At 33.6% G+C, this 22,894-nt stretch overlaps 1 protein-coding gene across 1 annotated transcript in view; it reads left to right on the forward strand.

Annotated features, from left to right (window-relative positions):
• The window catches only part of LOC149743969 (uncharacterized), a 118,557-nt gene extending 101,909 nt beyond the window's left edge, over positions 1 to 16,648 (forward strand). Inside the window, exon 4 of the mRNA XM_089905930.1 lies at positions 16,327 to 16,648. Coding sequence (XP_089762056.1) covers positions 16,327 to 16,429 — 103 coding nt within the window. The 3' untranslated portion in view covers positions 16,430 to 16,648. The remainder of the gene's footprint in view (positions 1 to 16,326) is intronic.
• Positions 16,649 to 22,894: the final 6,246 nt, after the last annotated feature.

Here is a 22,894-nt window from a genome sequence, read left to right on the forward strand (position 1 = left end):
GTTCCTAACTTTCAATTCAAGTTATAAATAATTCAATATATTCATATGTATTTATGATTACATTCAATTAAAATATTTTCTTAATTTAATTTTTGGCTTTTTGGAAATAAAAAAATCATATAAATAAAGTCAAATCAATTAATGTCTTAATACTAAGTTCTAATAGTATACACGGTTTTAAATTTCCATGTCTTAGCTTTTGTTCCTTAAGTCCAAAATACCAATTTTTGTCTTGCATTAAATATTAAATGTTTATTTCATGTTCAGGTAATAAGATATAGAAACATGGAGAATAGAACATACATTAGTAGTTGAGCATGATTTTAAATGAATAATATTGTGTTTTATTTGACATTGAAATAATATTAAGATCATTATTATTACTATTATTATTTTAGTATTTTGTCACTATCAATATCTTTGAAAATCTTTAATTTGGTGAAAGAAAACTTTGTTAATGTTGGTATTTAAGCACTTAGCACAATTTCAGTGTTACAGAACAGTAAAAAATCATTAATTCTTTCCATTTGATTTTTTCTTAACACCTCTATCACCTTACTCAAAATAACACTGTATTTCTTCTTTTTGCATTCAGTATTTAATTGTCATCATTAGACTGTGATTTTTTTTATTAATCGGTGTACTAGATAGTAAATTCTTTTTATTTCAGAATTAACCTCAATATAGTTAAGTCAAGTGCTCCAAAAAAAATGTGGATTGGTAAATTTCATTAGCCTCCCTCTGTGTGATTTATAGTCTTGTCTCTTAAATAATGTAATTTGAGACAATAAGTAAGATCCTTCACAGTGAAGGTGCCTTTCTTCTCTTGCTACATATCACTTATTCCTTCTATGAATATTAAAACACTGCTTAAATTATAACAGCACCTTTCAGGGGTTATCGTTAGTACTTCAAGAACAAATTTAATATCTTTCATGGTAGATGATCACAATAAATGAGACAGTAACTAAAGAACTCAAATGAAAAATATAGGTCACATCCAATCTGTGACTTTTGACCCTAAATCAATTCTTTTGCTCAGCATGGTGAGAACTGATTCACAGGCTTATGGTGGAAAATTGATATATAAGACTGTCTTTTAACATTCCATAATGATTTGAGAAAATTTAGCAACAATATCTTCTCATTCCCATAAAACTTAGCTTCTGGAAACATAATCTAAACGATTTCAAGCCTTACTGCCACTTCCTATTAACTGTAATCCTGAACTTTTGACCTCTGTGACCCTCAGTTTCCCTATTTTAAAAAATTATAAGTAAAATAATTATCCTTTGGGTTTCTTTAATATTACATAAAGAATGAAACAATTAAATGTAGAGGACAATATATGTATTAATTATGAATTTCTAAAAGGATAGGGTAAATACTACTAATGTGCTGGCAGGTTCTCATTATGGGGAAGAGTTCCTTCCATAAAGTCTGAAACTTTGTAGAAAGACAGACCATTAGTGAGGAAATATTAGCCAAAACATCCCTAATGACTAATTAGAAGACACACTTTGGAACTATGTCTGCCATGTGCTTTTTTAATTTCCACATCAAAGTTTGTAATTATGATACTCTTTTTATCAGGAAAAGAATCTCACAATGGATTAAAGCTTTTTGAGAAGACTCTATTAATGACTGAAATTTTCAAAAGGTGAAACAGAAATGTGTGAAACTACATGCTATGTCTGAACAGACAGGCCGTTTTCTGATAATGAACTTGACTTGCTTAACTGTGTATTTCTCTTTGAACATAACTTTGAATTGGCATAACTACTTAAAGTTCTAGATCATCTGGCTACTCTTTAGTGTTCAAATATCGTTGTGGAAATACTCTTGATTATTTTCTTCATATTTTTAACATACTTAAGTCCACCCTTCTGCCAGCATTCATATAGCAAATTCTCTAGGAGACTATACACGATACCATTTCTATTATATAATATTATCTCCAAATTGATTATTAGCAACAAGATGAACAAATTTTATATCAATTGTTAGGGACAAGAATAAGGATTTATTGTTTTGATAATGAAGAAATCAGACTATTTCTTCGTTTTGAAAATTACATTTCTTCGGGGAAAAAATGAGTTTGTTTATAACAGTAGTTGCCTGAGATACATTTTCCACATATGTAAGTATTTACTTGTCTTATGAAAATCAAGGGGCAAAATACATATGGTAAAATGAATGAAGTGAACTAAATCTACAAATACAGCATGATGATGTTTACATGTGTATTCTCCCATGTAATCACAACCCAGAACAAGATACAGAACTGTTTCAGCACCCATGAAGGCACTTCCTTGCCCTTTCTCAGTCTAAACTAGCCCCTAGATTTAACTACTATTCTGAATTCTCTCCTCATCAATTAGATTTGATTATCCTAGAACTTGCCATAAATGGAATCATATAGCAGTTACTACTTTTGTCTTGAGTTGATTTCACTCAGTACTATGTCTGTTAGGTTTATTCATGTTGTATATATTCGAAGTGTATTCTTTTGTACTTCTCTGTAATATTCCTTCATAAGATTTACCACAATTTACCCATTCTCTATTGTTAAGCATATGGGTTTTTCCCAGATGCTTATTATTATGAATAAATATGTTATCAATATTTTTGTCTTTGTGTGGACTCACTTCTCTTGTGTATACATTTAGGAGTGGAAATAATGGAAATGGCCAGCTATCCTGAAGCAGTTTTATAATTTTACATCCCTACCAGCCATGTATTCAATTTTTCCACCTATTCCACACATTTGGTAGTTTCTTTCTTAGTTAATTATAGTTGTCCTAGTAGCTGTATTTATTTGTACTTTTAATTTGTATTTATGTAACAGTATTTCTTTGTATTTTTAATTTGTGTTTTCCTGATGAATAGTGATGTTGACTATATTTATTACGCTTATTAGCTATTTAAATATAATTTATATGAAAATTCTTTTCAAGGGACATTTCCCATTATTTTTATTTTTTTCCTTATTGATTTGGAGAAGTCTTTTCTATATTCTGAATATGAGTCCTACAGCACATACATATAACAAATATATATTTTCTTCTACTATTTCTTTGGTGTTTTCACTTTCTTCATGAGGTTTATTGGCAAAGGAAAAAATCTTTATTATAAAGCCAATTTTTAATTTTTTGTTTTAGGACTAGTTCTTCAGTGTTTTTGATTCCTATATTAGAGATCTTTACCTATTGCAGGGTCATATAGATATCCCTCTGTGTTTTCTTATAGAGACTTTAGATTTCTTTTCACAGTTATGCCTATGAACTAAGTTTTGTCAATTTCATTGAATGATATAAGATAGTTGTCAAGTTTTATTTATTTTTTACCATTATAGAGATAAAATTACTTGATTCAATTATCTTTCATTAATTTATTGCTTCAACATAATTTCACCTCTTTAATCTTCGATATAAGTCAAGTGCCCAAATATATGGATCTATTTTAGTACTATTGATATTGTTTGTCTATTCTTATGCCAGTACACTATGATGCTAATAACTAGCTTTTTCAGTAATTTGTCAAATCTGGGATGTATGTCCTCCAATTTTATTCTTCCTCAAGAATATATTGACTACAGTAGGTTCTTTGCATTTCAAACTAAATCTTAGAATCACCTTCTCACTTTCTACAAAAGTTAAAAAAATCTTAGACATTTTCACTGAGATTTTGGTGACTATATAAGAATATGAGGAAAATTGATACTTTTACAATGTTTTCACAAATTTGGTATCTGTTCAATTATTTAGAACTTCTTTAATGTTTTTACAGCAATGTTTGTACCCTTTATTGTAGGTTTTAGAAATCTTCTGAAATGTATTCTGCTGATTTTATATTTTTGATGTTATTAATGGTATTTAAAATTTTACTTCTAAATTGTTTGATGCTACTATTCAGAAATATACTTAATTTAATCATATTGACTGTGCATCTGGCAACTTTTAAAGTTTACTTATTACCTGAAATGCTTTGTTTAGTATTCAAAACCATGATTAGGTATTAATAACTTGATATAATATTAAGCTAAATACAAACTTATGGAAATTAATTGAACAATGATTCTTTTAAATAAAAGGCTCAAGATGGGTTGACCCCCAGACATCGATAATTAAAACAAAAAAACAAAAAAATACATATCAGATAGTAAGAAAGCAACAGAAAAGAATAAGTTAGTGCAAGTAAGGTTATTCACTGTGTAAGTCCTCTAAAGTTTACAGAAATCTAGTGGAGGTTATTACATTCTGGAGTTTGATTTGGTATAGATATCATTGTACCTATATTTAATAGGCAGGTCCTGGCTGGAAAAAAATCTCTCTGTCTATAAATTCACCTGTTTATATGTCTGTATATATATATAATTAGCATTTAGCAGTGGTTTATAGTTTTGAATTCCAATAATTGCTCCTATTATAAGGAATTCAGAAGTAGAAATAAGTAGGCCAATGATAGAATGACAAGAAAAGCTAAAATTTAAGAGGAAAGAAGTAAAAAAACTAATTTTATGCCCATTGTTTCTTTGTTGGAAACCTACTCATTATTCATAATTCACTTTAAATGTGTCTTCTTTGTGAAACAGTTAAAAAATAAATTCCTATCTTCGCTAACATATTACCATGCATTCTTCTATCATAACATATAAAACAATTTATCTAAATACATATAATTATCCCAAACTGGACTGTAAGTTTTTTGAGAGAAGGCAAAGAATTGTATTTGTCACTAAGTGCCTGGCAGAAAACAGAATTCATCTGGAGATGAACTGAAGAGCCTCCTGGAAGATGGAGATGAACAGAGGTACCACAGCCAACAGTCAGTCTCAACTGCCAGACCTGTGAATCAGGCCATCTGAGACACTCCAATCCTAGTGAAGTCATCATGCGACTATGGCCATATGAGCAACATCAGGCATGACCCACAGAAGACCTATCCATACTGACAACCCACAGCATTATGAGAAATAGTAAATTGTTGTTCTAAGTCACTTCAGGCTGTGGAGATTTGTGATGCAGTAATAGGTAAAGGAAGCAATTGTCATTTTGTGTAAACTATTTTTGATAATAGCAGATGGAAAATGATTTATTTTGTGAAGTAGTATTTATCATAAAAATAAAACCAAAAATTATAAAAATGAAAACACCTATAAATACAGATGATGACATGTTGAGTGAAATATTAAATGAAATTCAGTGAATAGTTAAATTTATATCTATAACTACTAAGAAAATAGGCAATCTAGAATAAAACCTCATATTACATGAATGAAAAGTCATTCGATAAAAATTCAGCTCTTGTTTCTGATTTTAAAAATAATGCAAAGGGGGCTTCCCTGGTGGCGCAGTGGTTGAGAGTCTGCCTGCCGAGGCAGGGGACACGGGTTCGTGCCCCGGTGCGGGAAGATCCCACGTGCCGCGGAGCGGCTGGGCCCGTGAGCCATGGCCGCTGAGCCTGCGCGTCTGGAGCCTGTGCTCCACAATGGGAGAGGCCACAACAGTGAGAGGCCCGCGTACCGCAAAAAAAAAAAAAAAAAAAAAAAAAAAAAGCAAAGGACATGGACATGTATACACACACATACCCACCTTGGCAAAACAGAAAACGTTATAACCAAACTGTGTAAAATAATATCATTCTTATATTCCTATACATCTTTCCCATTTTATATGGATTATCACTCCCTAACTTTCCGAGTTCATTACTGTCCTTCTTTGTCCATTTCTTTATAATGTATTGTTATGATCTGAATTATGTCCCTCCCCCCAAATTCATATGTTGAAACCCTAATCCCTAGTACCGTAGAATGTGAGACTATTTGGAATAGTGTCTTTAAAGAGGTAATTAAGGTTAAAAGAGATCATAAGGGTAGGGCCCTAATCTAATAAGACTATGTCCTTATTAGAAGAGGAAGAGACTCCAGGGGTACAGGCATACAAAGAAAAGGCTATGTGAGGACACAGCAAGGAGGTGGCTGTCTTCACGCCAAGGAGAGACACCAATGCTGTCAGCACCTTGACTGTGGTCTTTCAGCTTTCTGAACTCTGAGAAAATAAATTCCTGTTGTTTAAGCTACCATTCTGTGGTATTTTGTTATGGCAGCCCTAGCTGATGTAGGGGAGGAAAGACTTTCTTTCTACCCTCCTAGGTTCAACAGCTGTCTCTATGAAATAAACTGATAAGAGGCAGACTAACAGGAGAAAAGATACATAAGTTTATTAATTTTTAATATCACATGCACGAGGGCATTACAGAAGAAAAGTGAATACCCCAAAAAAGCAGAAACATGGGAGAGCTTACGTTCAAGAAGAAAACAAATATGTGGTATGTCGGTGGAATTATCTAAAGTTGACTCTGTCTTGAATAAAAGCAAGACTAGACTAGGAACAGTCTAAAATAGACATTGTGAAGAAAACAGGGAAAAGAATTATTTATTTTACATTCCTTTATTCTAATATTTTAATCTACTCTATACTATACTAAATTTTATAAGGTGTGAAAATAAATAAAAGACAACTTCATTTAAAACATTATCAGGAAGTTTAGAAGGGAAAGTTCTCATGCACATACCAGCCTGAATAATCAGAAGGAAGAAGGAAGAGAAGCAATTTTTAAAGGGTCTTTTTGTATAGAATTCTTTGTGTAACATTCTCTGGGTTTCAACTTTTTATCCATGATGTTAAGAACGTTGTTTTTCTTCTGGTATGAGGGAGGACATTTTTTACATGGGAATTTCATCTCCTGCTTTTAAGAAAAGAAATGAATGTCTATTTAGGTCTTCTGGCCATTTTTTAACTGGATTGATTGTTTTTATGATATTGAGCTCCATGAGCTGTTTGTATATATTGGAGATTAATCCTCTGTCCATTGTTTCATTTGCAAATATTTTCTCCCATCCTGAAGGTTGTCTTTTCATCTTGTTTATGGTTTCCTTTGCTGTGCAAAAGCTTTTAAGTTTCATTAAGTCCCATTTGCTTATTTTTATTTTCATTACTCTAGGAGGTGGGTCAAAAAAGATCTTGCTGTAGTTTATGTCAAAGAGTGTTTTTCCTGTGTTTTCCTCTAAGAGTTTTATAGTATCTGGTCTTACATTTAGGTCTTTAATCCATTTGGAGTTTATTTTTGTGTATGGTGTTAGGGAGTGTTCTCATTTCATTCTTTTACATGTAGCTGTCCAGTTTCCCCAGCACCACTTATTGAAGAGGCTATCTTTTCTCCACTGTATGTTCTTGCCTCCTTTGTCATAAATTATGTGACCATATGTGCATGGGTTGATCTCTGGGCTTTCTATCCTGTACCATTGATCTATATTTCTGTTTTTGTGCCAGTACCATACTGTCTTGATTATTGTAGATTTGTAGTATAGTTTGAAGTTGGGAAGGCTTATTCCTCTGGCCTGCTTTTCTTTCTCAAGATTACTTTGACTATTCAGTGTCTTTTGTGTTTCCATACGAATTGTAAAATTTTTTGTTCTAATTCTGTGAAGAATGCCAGTGGTAGTTTGATAGGGATTGCATTGAATCTGTAGCTTGCTTTGGGTAATATAGTCATTTTCACAATATTGATTCTTCCAATCCAAGAACATGGTATATTTCTCCATCTGTTTATGTCATCTTTGATTTCTTTCATCAATGTTTTATTGTTTGAGTACAAGTCTTTTGCCTCCTTAGGTAGGTTTATTCCTAGGTATTTTATTCTTTTTGTTGCGATGGTAAATGGGATTGTTTCCTTAATTTCTCTTTCTGAGCTTTTGTTGTTAATGTATAGGAATGCCAGAGATTTCTGTGCATTAATTTTGTATCCTGCAAGCAGAAGACCTAAATAGATATTTCACAAAAGAAGACATACAAATGGCCAAGAGACACATGAAAAGATGCTAAAAATCACTAATTATTACAGAAATGCAAGTCAAAACTACAATGAGGTATTACCTCACACCAGTCAGAATGGCTATTATCAAAAACTCTAGAAACAATAAATGCTGGAAAGGGTGTGGTGAAAAGGGTACACTCCTGCATTGTTGGTGGGAATGGAAATTGATACAGCCACTATGGAGAACAGTATGGAGGTTCCTTTAAAAACTAAAAATAGAACTACCATGTGACCAGCAATCCCACTACTGGGCATATACCCTGAGAAAACCATAATTCAAAAAGAGACATGTACCACAATGTTCATTGCAGCTCTATTTACAATAGCCAGGACATGGAAGCAACCTAAATGTCCACCAACAGATGAATGGATAAAGAAGATGTGGCACATATATACGAGGAACATTACTCAGCCATAAAAAGAAACGAAATTGAGTTATTTATAGTGAGGTGGATGGACCTAGAGTCTGTCATACAGAGTGAAGTAAGTCAGAAAGAGAAAAACAAACACCGTATGCTAACGCATATATATGGAATCTAAAAAAAAAAAATGGTACTGATGAATCTAGTGGCAGGGCAGGAATAAAGATGTAGACATAAAGAATGGACTTGAGGACACAGGGTGAGTGGGGAAGCTGGGGCAAAGTGAGAGTAGCATTGATATATATACACTACCAAATGTAAAATAGCTAGTGGGAAGCAGCTGCATAGCACAGGGAGATTGTGCTTTGCGACCTAGAGGGGTGGGATAGGGAGGGTGGGAGGGAGGCTCAAGAGGGAGGGGATATGGGGATATATGTATGCATATGGCTGATTCACTTTGTTGTCCAACAGAAGCTAACACACTATTGTGAATCAATTATATTCTAATAAAGATCTATTAAAAAAAGAAGCAGAAAAGGAAGATCCCTCCCTGCCCCAGCAACAATGCGCTAACCACCAGTAAGAAACTGCCACAACCTCGAACTCCTGTTCTTCTCCAGTGAAATTTTATTCAAAACAACCTTCCCCAATTTCCTCCTAAAACCTAGTAGAAATTGACCTTCCTTTTATCTCTTCACACTTACCAATGATTCACTATAGCTTGCCTGCCCCAGAACTGCAGTTCCCTGCTTTCCAGATTACACCCATTTTGCTTGTAAAGTAACTGGCTATGTTACTTTTTGAGGTTGACATTAGTCACTTTCAAAGCCCTGCTACTTTCTGTGAGAAATAAAAACTTTTCATTTTACTGGGAAGTTATCTTATAGTATAAGATTGCAAATGATGATAAAGAGTAAATAGATCCAATATTCTCTCAGATATATGTGAAATAAGCAAGAAATAAAACAGAAAGGTAGATATGTTTACTCCTTGATAGTTTATATCTTAAAAATCTATTACCATAAGGTAGATGGACATAGAATCTACGATGATTAAAAACATATATGAATAAATTGCTTATCACAGCATTCTGATTTCAGATAAATAGAAATCAGGTGATAATTTCATATCAATCATTCTATTGTCTTTGATATTTTTAAAAAGAACAAATTGTTTGCCTTAATTTCACAGCATTTATGTTACCTATCATTTTAATTGGTTAGGTACTAGGTGATTTTTAAAGTTGTATATATGTGATATGTAGCACTAAAAATAAGTTTACTGTCCATCAGTAAGGGAATGCACTATTACATTTTGATGCAGTCATACACTAGAAACAATGAGAGTTACTTAAATGAAAATGAACAAAAGTAAAAATGAATGTTGAGTTAACAAAGAAAAGATAAATATCAAAATTAGAACAATAGTTTTTCACTGGTTATATAAAGAAAGGAAGGGCTTGTCGTATGAACCTGTTACACCTTCCACATTTATTTCTAAACAAAAACGACACTTGCAGCAACGATTGTGAAGTATTTATACCTGATAAATCTAGATAAATGGTGCTCTATATTTTATGTACTTTTATGCATGTTTGAAATATTATATGATTAAATTCTTTTAAAAATGACAATTTTGTATTTCAAAGTTTTCTTTGAAAATTTCCCGCTCAAATTGAATTTTAAAGAATCTAGTAATGATTTTTCAGTGTGAAAATGATTTTATACCAACTCCATTAGATAAACAATAGATATTCCTCGATACATCTGCACCAAGCCTTTCCTTTTATGTGTGCAGAGATTCTTGGCTAGCTTTATCTTTGTCTCTAGGGGATGTATAATATCATTCTAAATTAGAAAAAAATGTACCCATGTACAATGTATACGTCTTCCATATAGCACTATCTTAAAATGTGTTAATCGAAATACAATGTATATACAAAAATGGACAAAGTATAAGTATATAGTTCAATTAATTTGCACATAGTGAGAACACTTAAGTAACACCCACACGGGTCATAGAACAGCACTTCGAAAATGTTCTCCCGCCTCTCCTTCCAAATAACCATTACCTTTATTTCTAATAGCTTAGATAGTTTTGTCTGGTTGTGTGTGTGTGTATGCATTGTGCATGGTGGGGGTTGTTGTGTATGTTTGTGTGTGCGTGCAAGTATGTGAGGGTCTCCTTTAGCCCACTTATGGGTTGATGAGATTCATCAGGGATGTTGCTTATAGCAATAGTTCATTAATTTACTTTGATTTATAATTTCATGTTACAGGAATATATTACAATTGATTTATTCATTACATTGTTGATAGATATTTGATTTGCTTCCAGTTTAGAACAAGTACAGATAAAGCTCCCATGTGTATTTTTGTTTTGTCTCTTAATGAACATATTGATATTCTGCATTTCTATTTGGTACATATAATTGGATAAAATTGTTGGTGCATGGGTGTCAACAATAGATAGTGCCAGTTTTCCATTTTTACCTGCCACATTGTAGCTCCATCAGTGATATATTTTATTGTCAATCCTATTAATTGTAGCGACCTGGTGGGTGTGTAGTGTTATCTTGTTTATTTATTTTTCCTCATGGCAACTATGTCTTGTATTGCCCTTGTGATTAATGGGAGTATTTTCATACAGTAATTGGCCATTCGGATGTCCTTTTTATTTAAGTGCCTCATCAACCATCCTGTCGATTGCTTATGAGATTCTCTGTATTTTCTTATTGATTTGTGGGACTTTATATATTTTTCTAGAAATGAGTTTTTGTCAGTTATATGTTTTGCAAATATTGTTTCTCAGCTTGTGACTTGAATATTTACTCTAATATATATAGTATTATATTAACTAGTACATTATTATATATGTGTGTGTGTGTATGTTTAACAAATTGACAAAACACTATTTATTGAACAGGCCATCCTTTCCCTATTGTCATATATCAAGTGTCCATATATGTGTGAGTGTGTTTCTGGACTCCCAAATCTGTACCATTGATTTTTTTGCTTATCCTTAATCCAAAACATAGCTTCCTAATTTATTTTCCAATAAATGTGATCGTCATTAGAATAATCACCAACTCTTTAATTCTTTTTAATTAAATTGCTTTTGCATTACTTATACTTCATATTTTAATATGTATTTTACAATATCCACAAAAAAACCCGATTGTAATTTTGTTTGTGATTGTGTTGCATGTTTAGAATGATCTGAGCAGATTAACATTTAACAATACTGAATCATTGATTGCAGGAATAGGATATCATCCTGCATTTATTTGGTTCTTTTCAAATGTACATAAATAAGTTTTAAAGTCTTTAATGCAAAGGACTTGTACATTTAATATGGATATATTTCATGCTTTTTGATTTCGCTGTCGATGCTACCATTTTCTTTCCATATGGCTTATATCTGGTATATAGATATTCAATCAATTGTTGCACATTTGTCTTATATTCAGAAAACTTGATACATTTATTTTATAAATATAATGGTGTATCAGCAACTTACTGAATTATTCATCAATATTATATTTCTCAATAATAATAGCTTTATGCTTTCTTCTAATGTTTGCCTTATTCCAAGAGTTCTAAAAAATAAGTCTACTAGAGATAACAACAGGCTTCCTTGCCTTCTTCCTTTGTTCAGAGAGAAAACTTTAAAAACTTTTTTTCAATTTTATTGTAATTTTTTTGCTGGAGTTCGTAAATATACTTTATCAGGTTATGGAAATTCTTTTCTATTACTAGTTTATTAAGATTGGTAACTAATTTTACCTGATGCTTTCATTGGTATTTAATGTTACAATCACGTATGTTTTCTCCTGATTCAGTCATAATGGAATTATACTAACAGAGTTTTGAATTGCAAAGGACTCCTCATTCTTGGACAAAACTCAATGTGTTCATGATGAATTGTTGTTCATGTATATTGTTCAAAATATTTTATTTAGGATTTAGGCATACTCATTTAAGTGAGAGATTGACCTGACTTTAGCAAGTATTTCTTCTTTTTCTGACCTTGGCAGAGTTTGTGTAAGATTTATGTTCTATTTTTCACTGTAAGTTTCAAAGAATTCATCAGAGAAATTCATTGGTCTTCCTGTGGAAATTTAATCAGATATTCAATTTATTCATTGGTTATAGGACTATATAAAACCTCTGTTCTTTTTTTTAATGACTTTTAATGAGTTGTATGTTGCTTTTTTTTAAGGCTTTTCAATTTACTGAGATACCCTACTCAAAAGCTGCTTATCTTCTTTAGATCTGAATGTGACAAAATTGAAAGAGCAATAAAGTAGAGCTATATCCAGCGTTAATCCTAAGAAATCCTTTTTTATCCAATTCCTTTAAAATTCTCCACAATTCGTTTTTTCTGTGTTGTTGTATTTATGCCTCATCATTTAAGTATGATTTAATGTGTGTAAAAATGCCTGTATAAATGATGATCATTATTTCTAGGTTATCAAGGCAAATTGCTAGTAATTTACAGGTATTGGACCTATGGTTTTGACTCCTGCTTTTACCTAAACTGATTAACACTTTGACAGAAAAAAAGTAAAATAATGATATATTTATTGCAAAACTAATATTTAAAATTAATTTTTCAATTAGTTGAAGTGATAATGCAGCTGTTTGCTTGCATATCACAGAAAACATGAGACGAAGGATGTCATCTGTACATTTTAGGTTAACATCAAAGAGGAATCCTATGAAATATTAACAAGAAAAGAATTAAAGTATGTATAGGTAATTTTTAAAGACTGTAATGTTCCCTGTAAAACTAATAATTGGATAGACATCAGCATTATTACTTCCCCAACATTAAAAGTTTTTAAATGATTCAAAATTTAAATACAGTAACTTATGAAGTAACCAGGTCCCATTATGACTGACCACTGAAGGGTAGATGGCATGAGGCACAATTACATGAGCCCAAGTGCCAGCTTATCCCCACTACTTCCCTCAAAGCAATTTTTACAGGGAATACTAGTTACACGTATAAGCTATTGATACATATTTTTCTTTTGACCGATCATTTAATTGTAGAGAAGGACACCATTAATCATCATTCTGATTATAATACAAAATAAAAGCAGAGTGAAAATCTAATATCTTTATTCAGAATATGGAAACAGCAATATTCCTTGAAATATTAAGGAAAATATAAAGTACACCTAGGTTTCACCACAATTACAAGTTGCATCAGTAAATGTAATTGCTCTGTATTACAGCAATTACTTTAAACTGTTTAGCCTTCTGTCCATAGGAGGGTTTTGTTTTTCTAATAGTATCAGGCCATTAAATGTGCTGACCAGTGTTATCATTGAATTTTCCTTTCCTCCTAAATCTCATGACAATGAAAGCATTTCTGCAGAGTCTATACAAAGTCACTAGGCTGGAGCTTGTCACCCAGTAATAGACTCTGTCATTTATGAGTTCCCACTTTATGTCACTCCTGAATGCTTTCACCTGAACCATTACTGAGCAACCTGAAATGTGGGGATAAATCTGCCACTGTGTTCTGCGTACAATGACAGATCATCTGAGGGTGAAAGAGTCTCAGTGAGAAGAGAGCCATTTCTATCACACCTCCCCTCTGCCTATGTATATGCATGCCTGAGCAGGACGAAACTCTGCTTTCTTACAGTGTTATTTATTGGAAGCTGTTACTCCATTGCATTTTTCACTCACAATTTGACACTTCCTCCTACAATGTAGTTGCTGCAGCGAACACATCTTTTCTGTTGTAACTGCTGTCAGTAAAGGAGAGTTAATTTCCTTCTTGCTGATTCTCAATTTGAGCATCGATGTGCCAGGCATTCTGCCTGCAGTTTGCATTCATTTCATTTAGTGCTCATGGCAGCCCTATGGAATGGATATTATTGCCTCCCTTTTAAAAAATGTCCAGGTCACAAACATAGTAAGTGGTGCAATAACTATTCAACCTTGATTTCCTCTGATTCCGAACTCTCTGCCTTTTGAATGGGCTGCGTCTCTAGTGTTTGTGCACATAATGTATTATTAGCATTGCATTTAAAAAATGTTTTTAAGTCATTAAATATACATACAACTGCTGCATATAACTTAGATGTACAATTAAATCATCATGATAAACCAAACAATATATTCAGAAGTCAGGGTAATACCTTAAAAGCCCCTGTTTGTTCCCTGTCAACTTCATTCCCTCGGGAGTAATAACCACTTATTCCAAGTTATGTGTTATTAAATCTCTCTTTTACTTTAGAGTTTTACTATCCATGTAAGATATATAATACGTATGTATATATATTTAGTTAGTTCGTTCATTCATTTCTAGTGCATTTGTCAATTTATATAAATGAAATTAGTATATATTCTTTTGCAGCTTGCTATTCTCAGTTAATGTTATGCTTTTGAGATTCACCCAATTTGATTCATGCAGCTGCAGTCTATTCCATGGTTGATGGACATCTGGGTAGTTTTCAGTGTTTTACTCTTATGAACAGGGCTGCAAGGAAAATTCTGGTTTCATGTCTGCAGAAGCATATGTGTAGGATTGTCTCTAGGATGTATACCGAGTAGTGGGATTGCTGGGTCATAAAACATGCACTTGTCAACTGTATTAAATAACGCCAAATTATTTTCCAAAGTGGCTGCAGCAATTTGCTGTAAGACGAGCAGTTGCTAGGTAGTTAATGAATGTGCCCATTGCTCATATCTTTGCCAATAATTGGTTTTGTCCAACTTTGGAATGTTTTCCAAATTGGTCACTGTGGTTTTGATTCACATTTCTCTGCTCTCTAATGTCCCTTTATTATTCATGTTATATCTGTGAAATCTTTGTTCATATATTTTTACCATTTTAAAATTTTGTTAGTGGTCTTTCTCTTACACACACACACACACACAATTTACTCACTCACTTATACATCATAAATATTCTCTTAGAACACTAATTCTTTGTGAGTTATATTTGTGGAAAGTATTTTCCACTTTGGCTTACCATTTCTTTTCTCTAGACCAACAGAAGTTCTTAAATTTATAATGTTCTTCTTTTTAATAACTTGTGAATATTAAGAAATTATTCCCTACCCAAAGCCATAAAGTTATTCTCTTATATCATCTTCAAAAACTATATATAAATTTCACTTATGCATTTAAGCCAATGACATATCTGGAATCAACTGTTGTTTGTGTTGTAAGATAAGCATTCATCTCCTTTTTACATAATGATAATTATTTTTGTATACCCATTTATTTATTAGTCCCCCAAGAATGTATAAGCTCTGTGATAAATTTGATTACCACATATAAATGACCATATTTCTATTTGGGTTGAGATTTCAATTATATAAATACATAGATCAGTTTGGAAAGTATAATTGAAGAAACACACAAAAAATGTTAAGCTCCTAAAAATGAAAAGTAGTAAAGCAAAAATACAAAGACAGGGCTTCCCTGGTGGTGCAGTGGTTGGGTGCCTGCCTGTCGATGCGGGGGACGCGGGTTCGTTTCCTGGTCCGGGAGGATCCCGCGTGCCGCGGAGCGGCTGGGCCCGTGGGCCATAGCCGCTGGGCCTGCGCGTCCAGAGCCTGTGCTCCGCAACGGCAGAGGCCGCGGCGGTGAGAGGCCCGCTTACCGCAAAAAAAAAAAAAAATATATATATATATATATATATATATATACAAAGACAATGCAAGAATATATATTAAAAGGTAATATATAATGAACCATTTGTTTTTTCCCCAGAAATTTGCAACCTTTAGCCAGTCTATAAAAATAATATTTCTATCAATTTTATAGGTCTTCTCTAAGGTTTAAAGTTTTATTTTTCCAGTAAAGACCATTTTGTGATATTTGATAAAATGTACTTTATATATTACTTCTGGTATATGTCATTAAATTTTTTTGCACAGTCTCAATATTAAGCTAAAAGTTTACTTTCCTAATTTACTAAGACTTTCTAATCATAAGATGATATATAATTGTATTGCCCCTTTTTCTGCAGGTATTGTCACAACCATATAGCTTCCTTTCTTTAATTTGTTAATGTTTAAAAGCATATTGATCAGTTTTCTGTTGTTAACTTAATCTAGGGGCTACCCTGGTGGCACAGAGATTGAGAGCCCACCTGCCAATGCAGGGGATACCGGTTTGGGCCCTGCTCAGGGAAGATCCCACATGCCACAGAGCAGCTAAGCCCGTGCGCCACAACTGCTGAGTCTGTGCTCTGGAGCCCGGGAGCCACAACTGCTGAAGCCCACCAGCCACAACTACTGAAGCCCATGTGCCTAGAGCCCGTGCTCTGAAACAAGAGGCCACCCAGTTAGAAGCCCGGGCACTGCAACGGAGAGTAGCCCCTGCTCACTGTAACTAGAGAACGCCCGTGCGCAGCAACGAAGACTCAACACAGGCAAAAATAAAGAAAGAAAGAAAAATAAATTTAAAAAAAAATTAATCTAGAATTTCTGGGAAACAAACAAATGGTTCATTATGTATTATCTTTTAAGATATATTATTTTATTGTCTTTATATTTTTGCTTTTACTACTTTTCATTTTTAGGAGCTTAACACTTTTTTTGTTTCTTCAACTCTCTGCAAGTATATGTGTGAGACACGATTTATCTCTAAATGAATGTTTAGGGAAAAAAATCTATTCTAGGGGCTTCCCTGGTGGCGCAGTGGTTGAGAGTCCACCTGCTGATGCAGGGGACACGGGTTCGTGCCCCGGTCTGGGAAGATCCCACATGCCGCGGAGCGGCTGGGCCCGTGAGCCATGGCCGCTGAGCCTGCGCGTCCAGAGCCTGGCTCCGGGAGAGGCCACAGCAGTGAGAGTCCCGCGTACCGCAAAAAAAAAAAAAAAAAAAAAAAAAAAAAATCTATTCTAAAGCTATTTGACTATTGTGTGGAAAATTCAGAATTTATTACTGATTCAGATTCTCTGAATCTGTTAAATTTCCATTTAAATTTTCTATTTCTTTACATCTTAGTCAAATTAAATTATTCAGGGAATTTATCCACTTAATAAGTTTTCAAAACTACTAGCACACAAATATTCAATTTTGGCACCTAATATTGAAGTTTTAATATCCTACTTTTGTACTTTTATTTACATCTTTATTCCTGTTACAGTTCATTTGTATATTCTCTTTATCTTTATTTATCTTGCCAAAGTTTGTCTATTTGTCTCAAACATAACCCAAGCACTCCTAAGTCAATATATCATTTTAAAATAATTAAAAAGCCACAGGTATTTAAAATTACTCAAACCAATAGATATAAAAAGAAAAAAGGCTGGAAAATAAATATTTAAATGATCACAGTTTCACATTTAAACAAAATAAACCAAAAATATTAAGTAATTATAGACTATGTCTCCTGTTATGATGTAATTTCATAAACAAAAAGTTCATCCTTCTAAAAATTGAGATATAAATAGATAGTAAAAATTAAAGATTTAGTTTAAAACAGTGAACACTCTTTTGCTATGGAAGGTGAAAATATTTTTACACGGTTTTGTTTTAGAGTGGTACCTCCATCTCAAGACCTACCCTTATTTTTCTAAGATATTATGATAAAAGGGAAATATTTATTAATCAGTATTCTTTTAAGCAGTAGAAACTCATCATGGTGGTGGAAAGTGTAACGTTTACTAACGGAAAATGTTATGCTTATTATAAAGCAAGTCATTTCCTCTCAAATTTAAGAGTAATAAATATTATACCAGTACATATAACCTTTTTATAACAATGTTTTTATATTATGCACCTTGGAGTAAAATTTTCAATCCCTTTTGAAGAAGGAAGAGGCATATCATTTCCATTTCTCTGAATTAGGATTTTATAAGTATACTTGCAGGAAGTAGTTACTGAATGATAATAAGTAATATGCTGTGGTGTATTAATGAATTCAGGAAATCATTTACTTCTTCAGGAAAGTATGAATGTCTTGAAATTTTTAAAAATATTAGTAGAATAGTGATGAGAGAGTAAAGATTGAATTGCTTTGAAATGGTAGAGAGAGCTAGTTACTTGACATTCATATGCAATAGGGTGAATATTTTAGTGTATTAAATAAATATTTTATCATCTGCAATCCTTATTTTAAAAATGTACATTGACCCCCAGTAAAAATTATACCATGGAGAAACTGAGATTATAGAGTTTTGTACATAAGGCAGAATTTTTCAATACCCCTTACATAATGTTTCCAATAACTCTTTAATATGTTTGCCACCTTAAGATGGAGGATATAGCAAGGAGAAAAGTGAGAAATTGAAGGAGAAAGAGAGTAAAGTATGAGAGCCCATTACTCATATTTCTGCTTCCTCACAATGAAACCATAAGGTGGGGTTTGGAGTTCTATGAGAGGCCTCAAACAAATGGAGAAACCTGAAGCTACACAATCAAGAGCCTGAAAAACAGTGTCCAGGAGGATAGATTCGGTGCAGAGAGATGTTAGGTTTGGCAAAGGGAAAGAATAGCCAGTTGACCTTGAAACAGCACTATTACATCCATGTGATCTGTACATTATTTAGTGGATCTAGCATTTTCTTTAATTCCTGTTTGTGGACAAAGTACCAGTGCACCATTGAAAGGCAAAGGCTAAAATCTCAGGACAAAACTGTCACTAGCAATGAAGTCTTTAATCTAACACAGTGAGCTAGATTAAAGTGGTTTTGGTGATAGCACGGCACAGTTTAAAAAGATGGGATTAATTATACCAGAAAGCTCTCCAATCAAGGGAAGACAAAGCACAGATTTGCATCAGAAAGCAGAGAGAATTTAGCGGGTACAGCTGGGATCTCAGGCGTCCTGCCCTCCACCCACAAAATGTAAATTTACATAAGCCACAGAGCCGCAATCCCACTTATATTGGAACATTGTTAGAAATGATATTTATCTAATCAGAAAGAAAAAATAATTTCATTGAGCTAGATTTATCAATGTCAAAAGCAAACTAATAGCCCCCCCAAAGATATCCATGTCCCAATTCCCAGTACAGGTGGAAATGTTACATTACATGGCAAAGAGGAATTTAATTTGTAGCTGGAATTAGGGAGAATGGCTTGAATGAGCCAGGTGTGCCTAATGTAATTACAAGTGTTTTAAAAGTGGACGTGGGCGGCAGAAGAAAGACCAGAGTGATGTGAGGTGGGGACTCCACCAACCCTAAAAGTTCTCTCCCCTAGAATCTCCAGAAAGGAGCACAGTCCCGCTAGTACCTTGGATTTAGCCCAGGAAAAGTCCAAGCTACAGAAAGGTAAGAAAGTTTGTGTTCTTTTAATCCACTAAATATGTGGTAATTTGTTACAGCAGCCCTAGAAAACTAGAACAGTGAGATTAAACCAAAATTTTGCTTTATGCTTTTATTTCTTTGCTTCTTTTTCTCTGTATTCAGTGAGGGGGTGTTTATGGGGGAAAAAAATCAACTCAATTATAGAGTACTAGAAAGAAATGTGTGAGTGTACTTGCAGCTCTGCCAAACAGTTCTCAAAGATGGAGAGATGACCAAATTTATGTTTCCTGATAAATCTTTTCAAGTGCCTAATGTAATTTCAGTTTTTTCTTATAACTTTAAAAAAATGATATATTTCATTTGTCCCCTTCAAAATCTACCCACTTTATAAGTTCTACTCCTGTTATCTTTTATCTCCAGGCTTTTTTTAAATTTTAAATCTGAAAAGCAATTTCTTACTGATCTTGGATATCTAACTGGTTTCTGAAACTAATTATCTCTGATACTGAGCAAATTGCATTCCCTTCCAACCTGTTTTGGCACCAATCCTTGTTAATAATGTCTTTGTTATTTACACAGCCGTTGAATTTAAAACTTTGAGGTTATCCTTTACTAATAACTTTCTTCTTCTATGTCCATCTGGTGTACAAGTCTCTTGAATCTGGCTTTATTCTTTCCTTTACCTTTGCCACAATCTTATTCTCATCATTTCTCACCTGGACTATTGCAGTAACATTATAGTTGCTCTCTCTGTTACCATTCTATTTCCCATCCAGACATCTTCATGCTCTTGTGAAGCTTCCCTTACAAAATCCTGTTTTTGATATTAATTTGTTGGCAGTCATCACTTTATTTCTGCTCCCTATTGACCCTAAGCCACAGCCACTCCTCCTCTACAAGTCACATAGTCATGATCTACTCATGTTCTAGTCATGTTCTTACTGTAATGTCTAATAAAGAGCTTGGAAAACATGTGTCAAATAATATGTGTAAATAAATAAAGGTCAAAATAGTTGAAGCCAGCCCATGCGATAGTAATGGATCAGAGAGATTATATCATCTTTGCTGGTAGTCCACTGACAGAGGAGGAAAAGGAATCTTTTCCTCCTGCAGCTGAAATTGCTTTAATCACCATCACCTGCTTGGTTACTACATCCAAGGCATTTTGACAAACTCAAATTTGATCTATGTATTAAAAGACTGATAATTATTTTAAGAGGCTGTTGTTAATTAACCTAGGACAAAGGAGATTGAAATTAGTACATAAAAAATACACTTACTGTGCAACAACTTCCCTATATCTTTAGTCCAATAGATAATTTTTAGTATTTTTACTGAAAGCAATAGGTTCACCCAATCTATGAATGCAGATACTGATATGATCTACTAATCAGAACATTATCAAAATTCTTAAGCTGACGTTAACTCACCTTTAAAAGAGTGTTCCCTGGGGTGAAAAAGTAGGAAAAGTACAACAAAGCAGTTCACCATTTGTTTCTGTCCCTAAACATTGTTCCACACCTGATTATTCCAACAGGCCATTATTTTTTCTTGTCTAAGTTTAATTTTATTTTGTTTTCATTTGCATGGAACCTGGTCAAACTGGCACTCACCCGGACATTAAATGGATCCTTGTTTATTTTCCCTCAGCTCTTTGTGAGGGCTAGAAAAGCACAATGGTGTTATAAAATTGTTGCCTTGTTGTTATAAAACCTCTGCTCTTATAAACTATACTGTCCCAAGAAGTATTATACTATCTTTCATATTACTTTACTAAGCACCAACATTAATATAAAGTAGTATTAAAAAGGCACATGCTGATGGTAAAAAAGCTGAGGTTTATAATGGAAATGTAAGTTTTCTAAGCCACTCTGCGTATGCTCCCTTTAAAAAAAGGGAAAGAGAAAAAAAGTGTTTCTACTTAAGGAATTTGGAGATTCCATCCTCTGTGAGGTGGTTGTGAAGATGACAGAAGACATCTACATCTATACTGAGGTTGGGATGGTGTTACATATCAGTGAAATAAGCTAGTTTGGAGTGAAAATATATAGGCACTTTTAAGGTTCTGTACTTTGGGTAAAACTTAACACAATATGGTTTCCATGGAAAATGCTAATAAGTAGTAAATTCAGAAGTGAAGGGTTTGAAATTCCAGATTTTTCTCTCCTCGTAAGATAAACTGCTGCTGAGTGCTTAGTTCTGGTTGCGTGTTTTTGTTTGTTTTTAAGAAACTTTTTGCTATTGCTATCTTAACTTTAGAAATTCTTTTGATTGAGAAATAAGGTTTTTTATTTTATTTTACTTATCCCTAATATGAGCCAACCCCTCTCAAAATGTTAGGTCATTCAGTTGCCTGTGAAGATGTGGAAACTTAGAAACTTTATTGATTTACCCCAGCCCCCAAACCTAGGAAGCAGCAGAGTTGGTCTCCAAGACTAGCTTTCTCGGCTACAAATCGGTAATCTTGTCACTGCATGATATGATGTATTAGTTTCCCAGGGCTGCCGAAACAATATACTACCAACTGTGTGGCTTAAGCAAAAGAAATGTTTTCTTTCACAGTTCTGGAGGCTAGAAGTCCAAGATCAAGCTATAAACAGGGTTGGTTCCTTCTGAAGGCTGTGAGGGGAAATCTATTCCATTCCTCTCTCATAACTTGGTATGAGTAGTATGCTAGGAATTCTTCACATTCCTTGGCTTCTGAATCATTCAGATCTCTACCTTCATCTTCATGTGACATTCTCTTGGTGAGCATGTCTGCCTCCGTGCCCAACTTTCCCCCTTTTTAAAGATTCTAATTAAATTGGATTAGAGCTGTTAAATTAAAACTGCACCAGACAAGATGAACAGCCAAAGAAAATTTTATTCAAGGATATTGCAAGAGATGTCTAGACTATTATAATAAAGAGATTGAACTCAACTCTGCTGAGACAAATGACAAGAGAATTTTTAAGCTCTAGGGTGAGCTAGTGGAAAAGTACTGAAGGGGATGTTAGTGGAGTAGACCGGCTACCTGTGTTTGCTAATTGAGGCTTATTGAAGTCAGGTTCCTGCCCTCCCAACAGACTAGGAGATAGGGCCTCTGTCTTTCTTAATGATTACATTTCAAGGGGATGGCTCCCAGGTCTTTGAGAAAGACATTCTTGGTTATAAAGCAAGGTTATATCAAGGTTAAAAAGCCCGGCTAGTGGCTGAGAGAGGATTTACATCTTAATGAGGCAGAGAAAGAACTTACAATTGCAAGCTTTTTTAATGTCTAAAAAGAGAGAGGTCAGGGGCCAAATGTCAGGAAGAAACCTGTCTGAAGTTTAGTCAAGCTAAGCAGAACTGTTATGTCCCTCTTAAGTGAAAGCCCACCCTAGAGACAACATTTTAAATTTAGTCCCCACATTAAAGATCCTCTTTCCAAATACCCTCACATTCTGA

Source organism: Delphinapterus leucas, unplaced genomic scaffold (genome assembly GCF_059928025.1).
Source record: "Delphinapterus leucas isolate spDelLeu-1000000601 "Yukka" unplaced genomic scaffold, BTC_Dleu_Yukka2 spDelLeu_asBTCV2_sq40, whole genome shotgun sequence".
Lineage (NCBI taxonomy): Eukaryota > Metazoa > Chordata > Mammalia > Artiodactyla > Monodontidae > Delphinapterus > Delphinapterus leucas.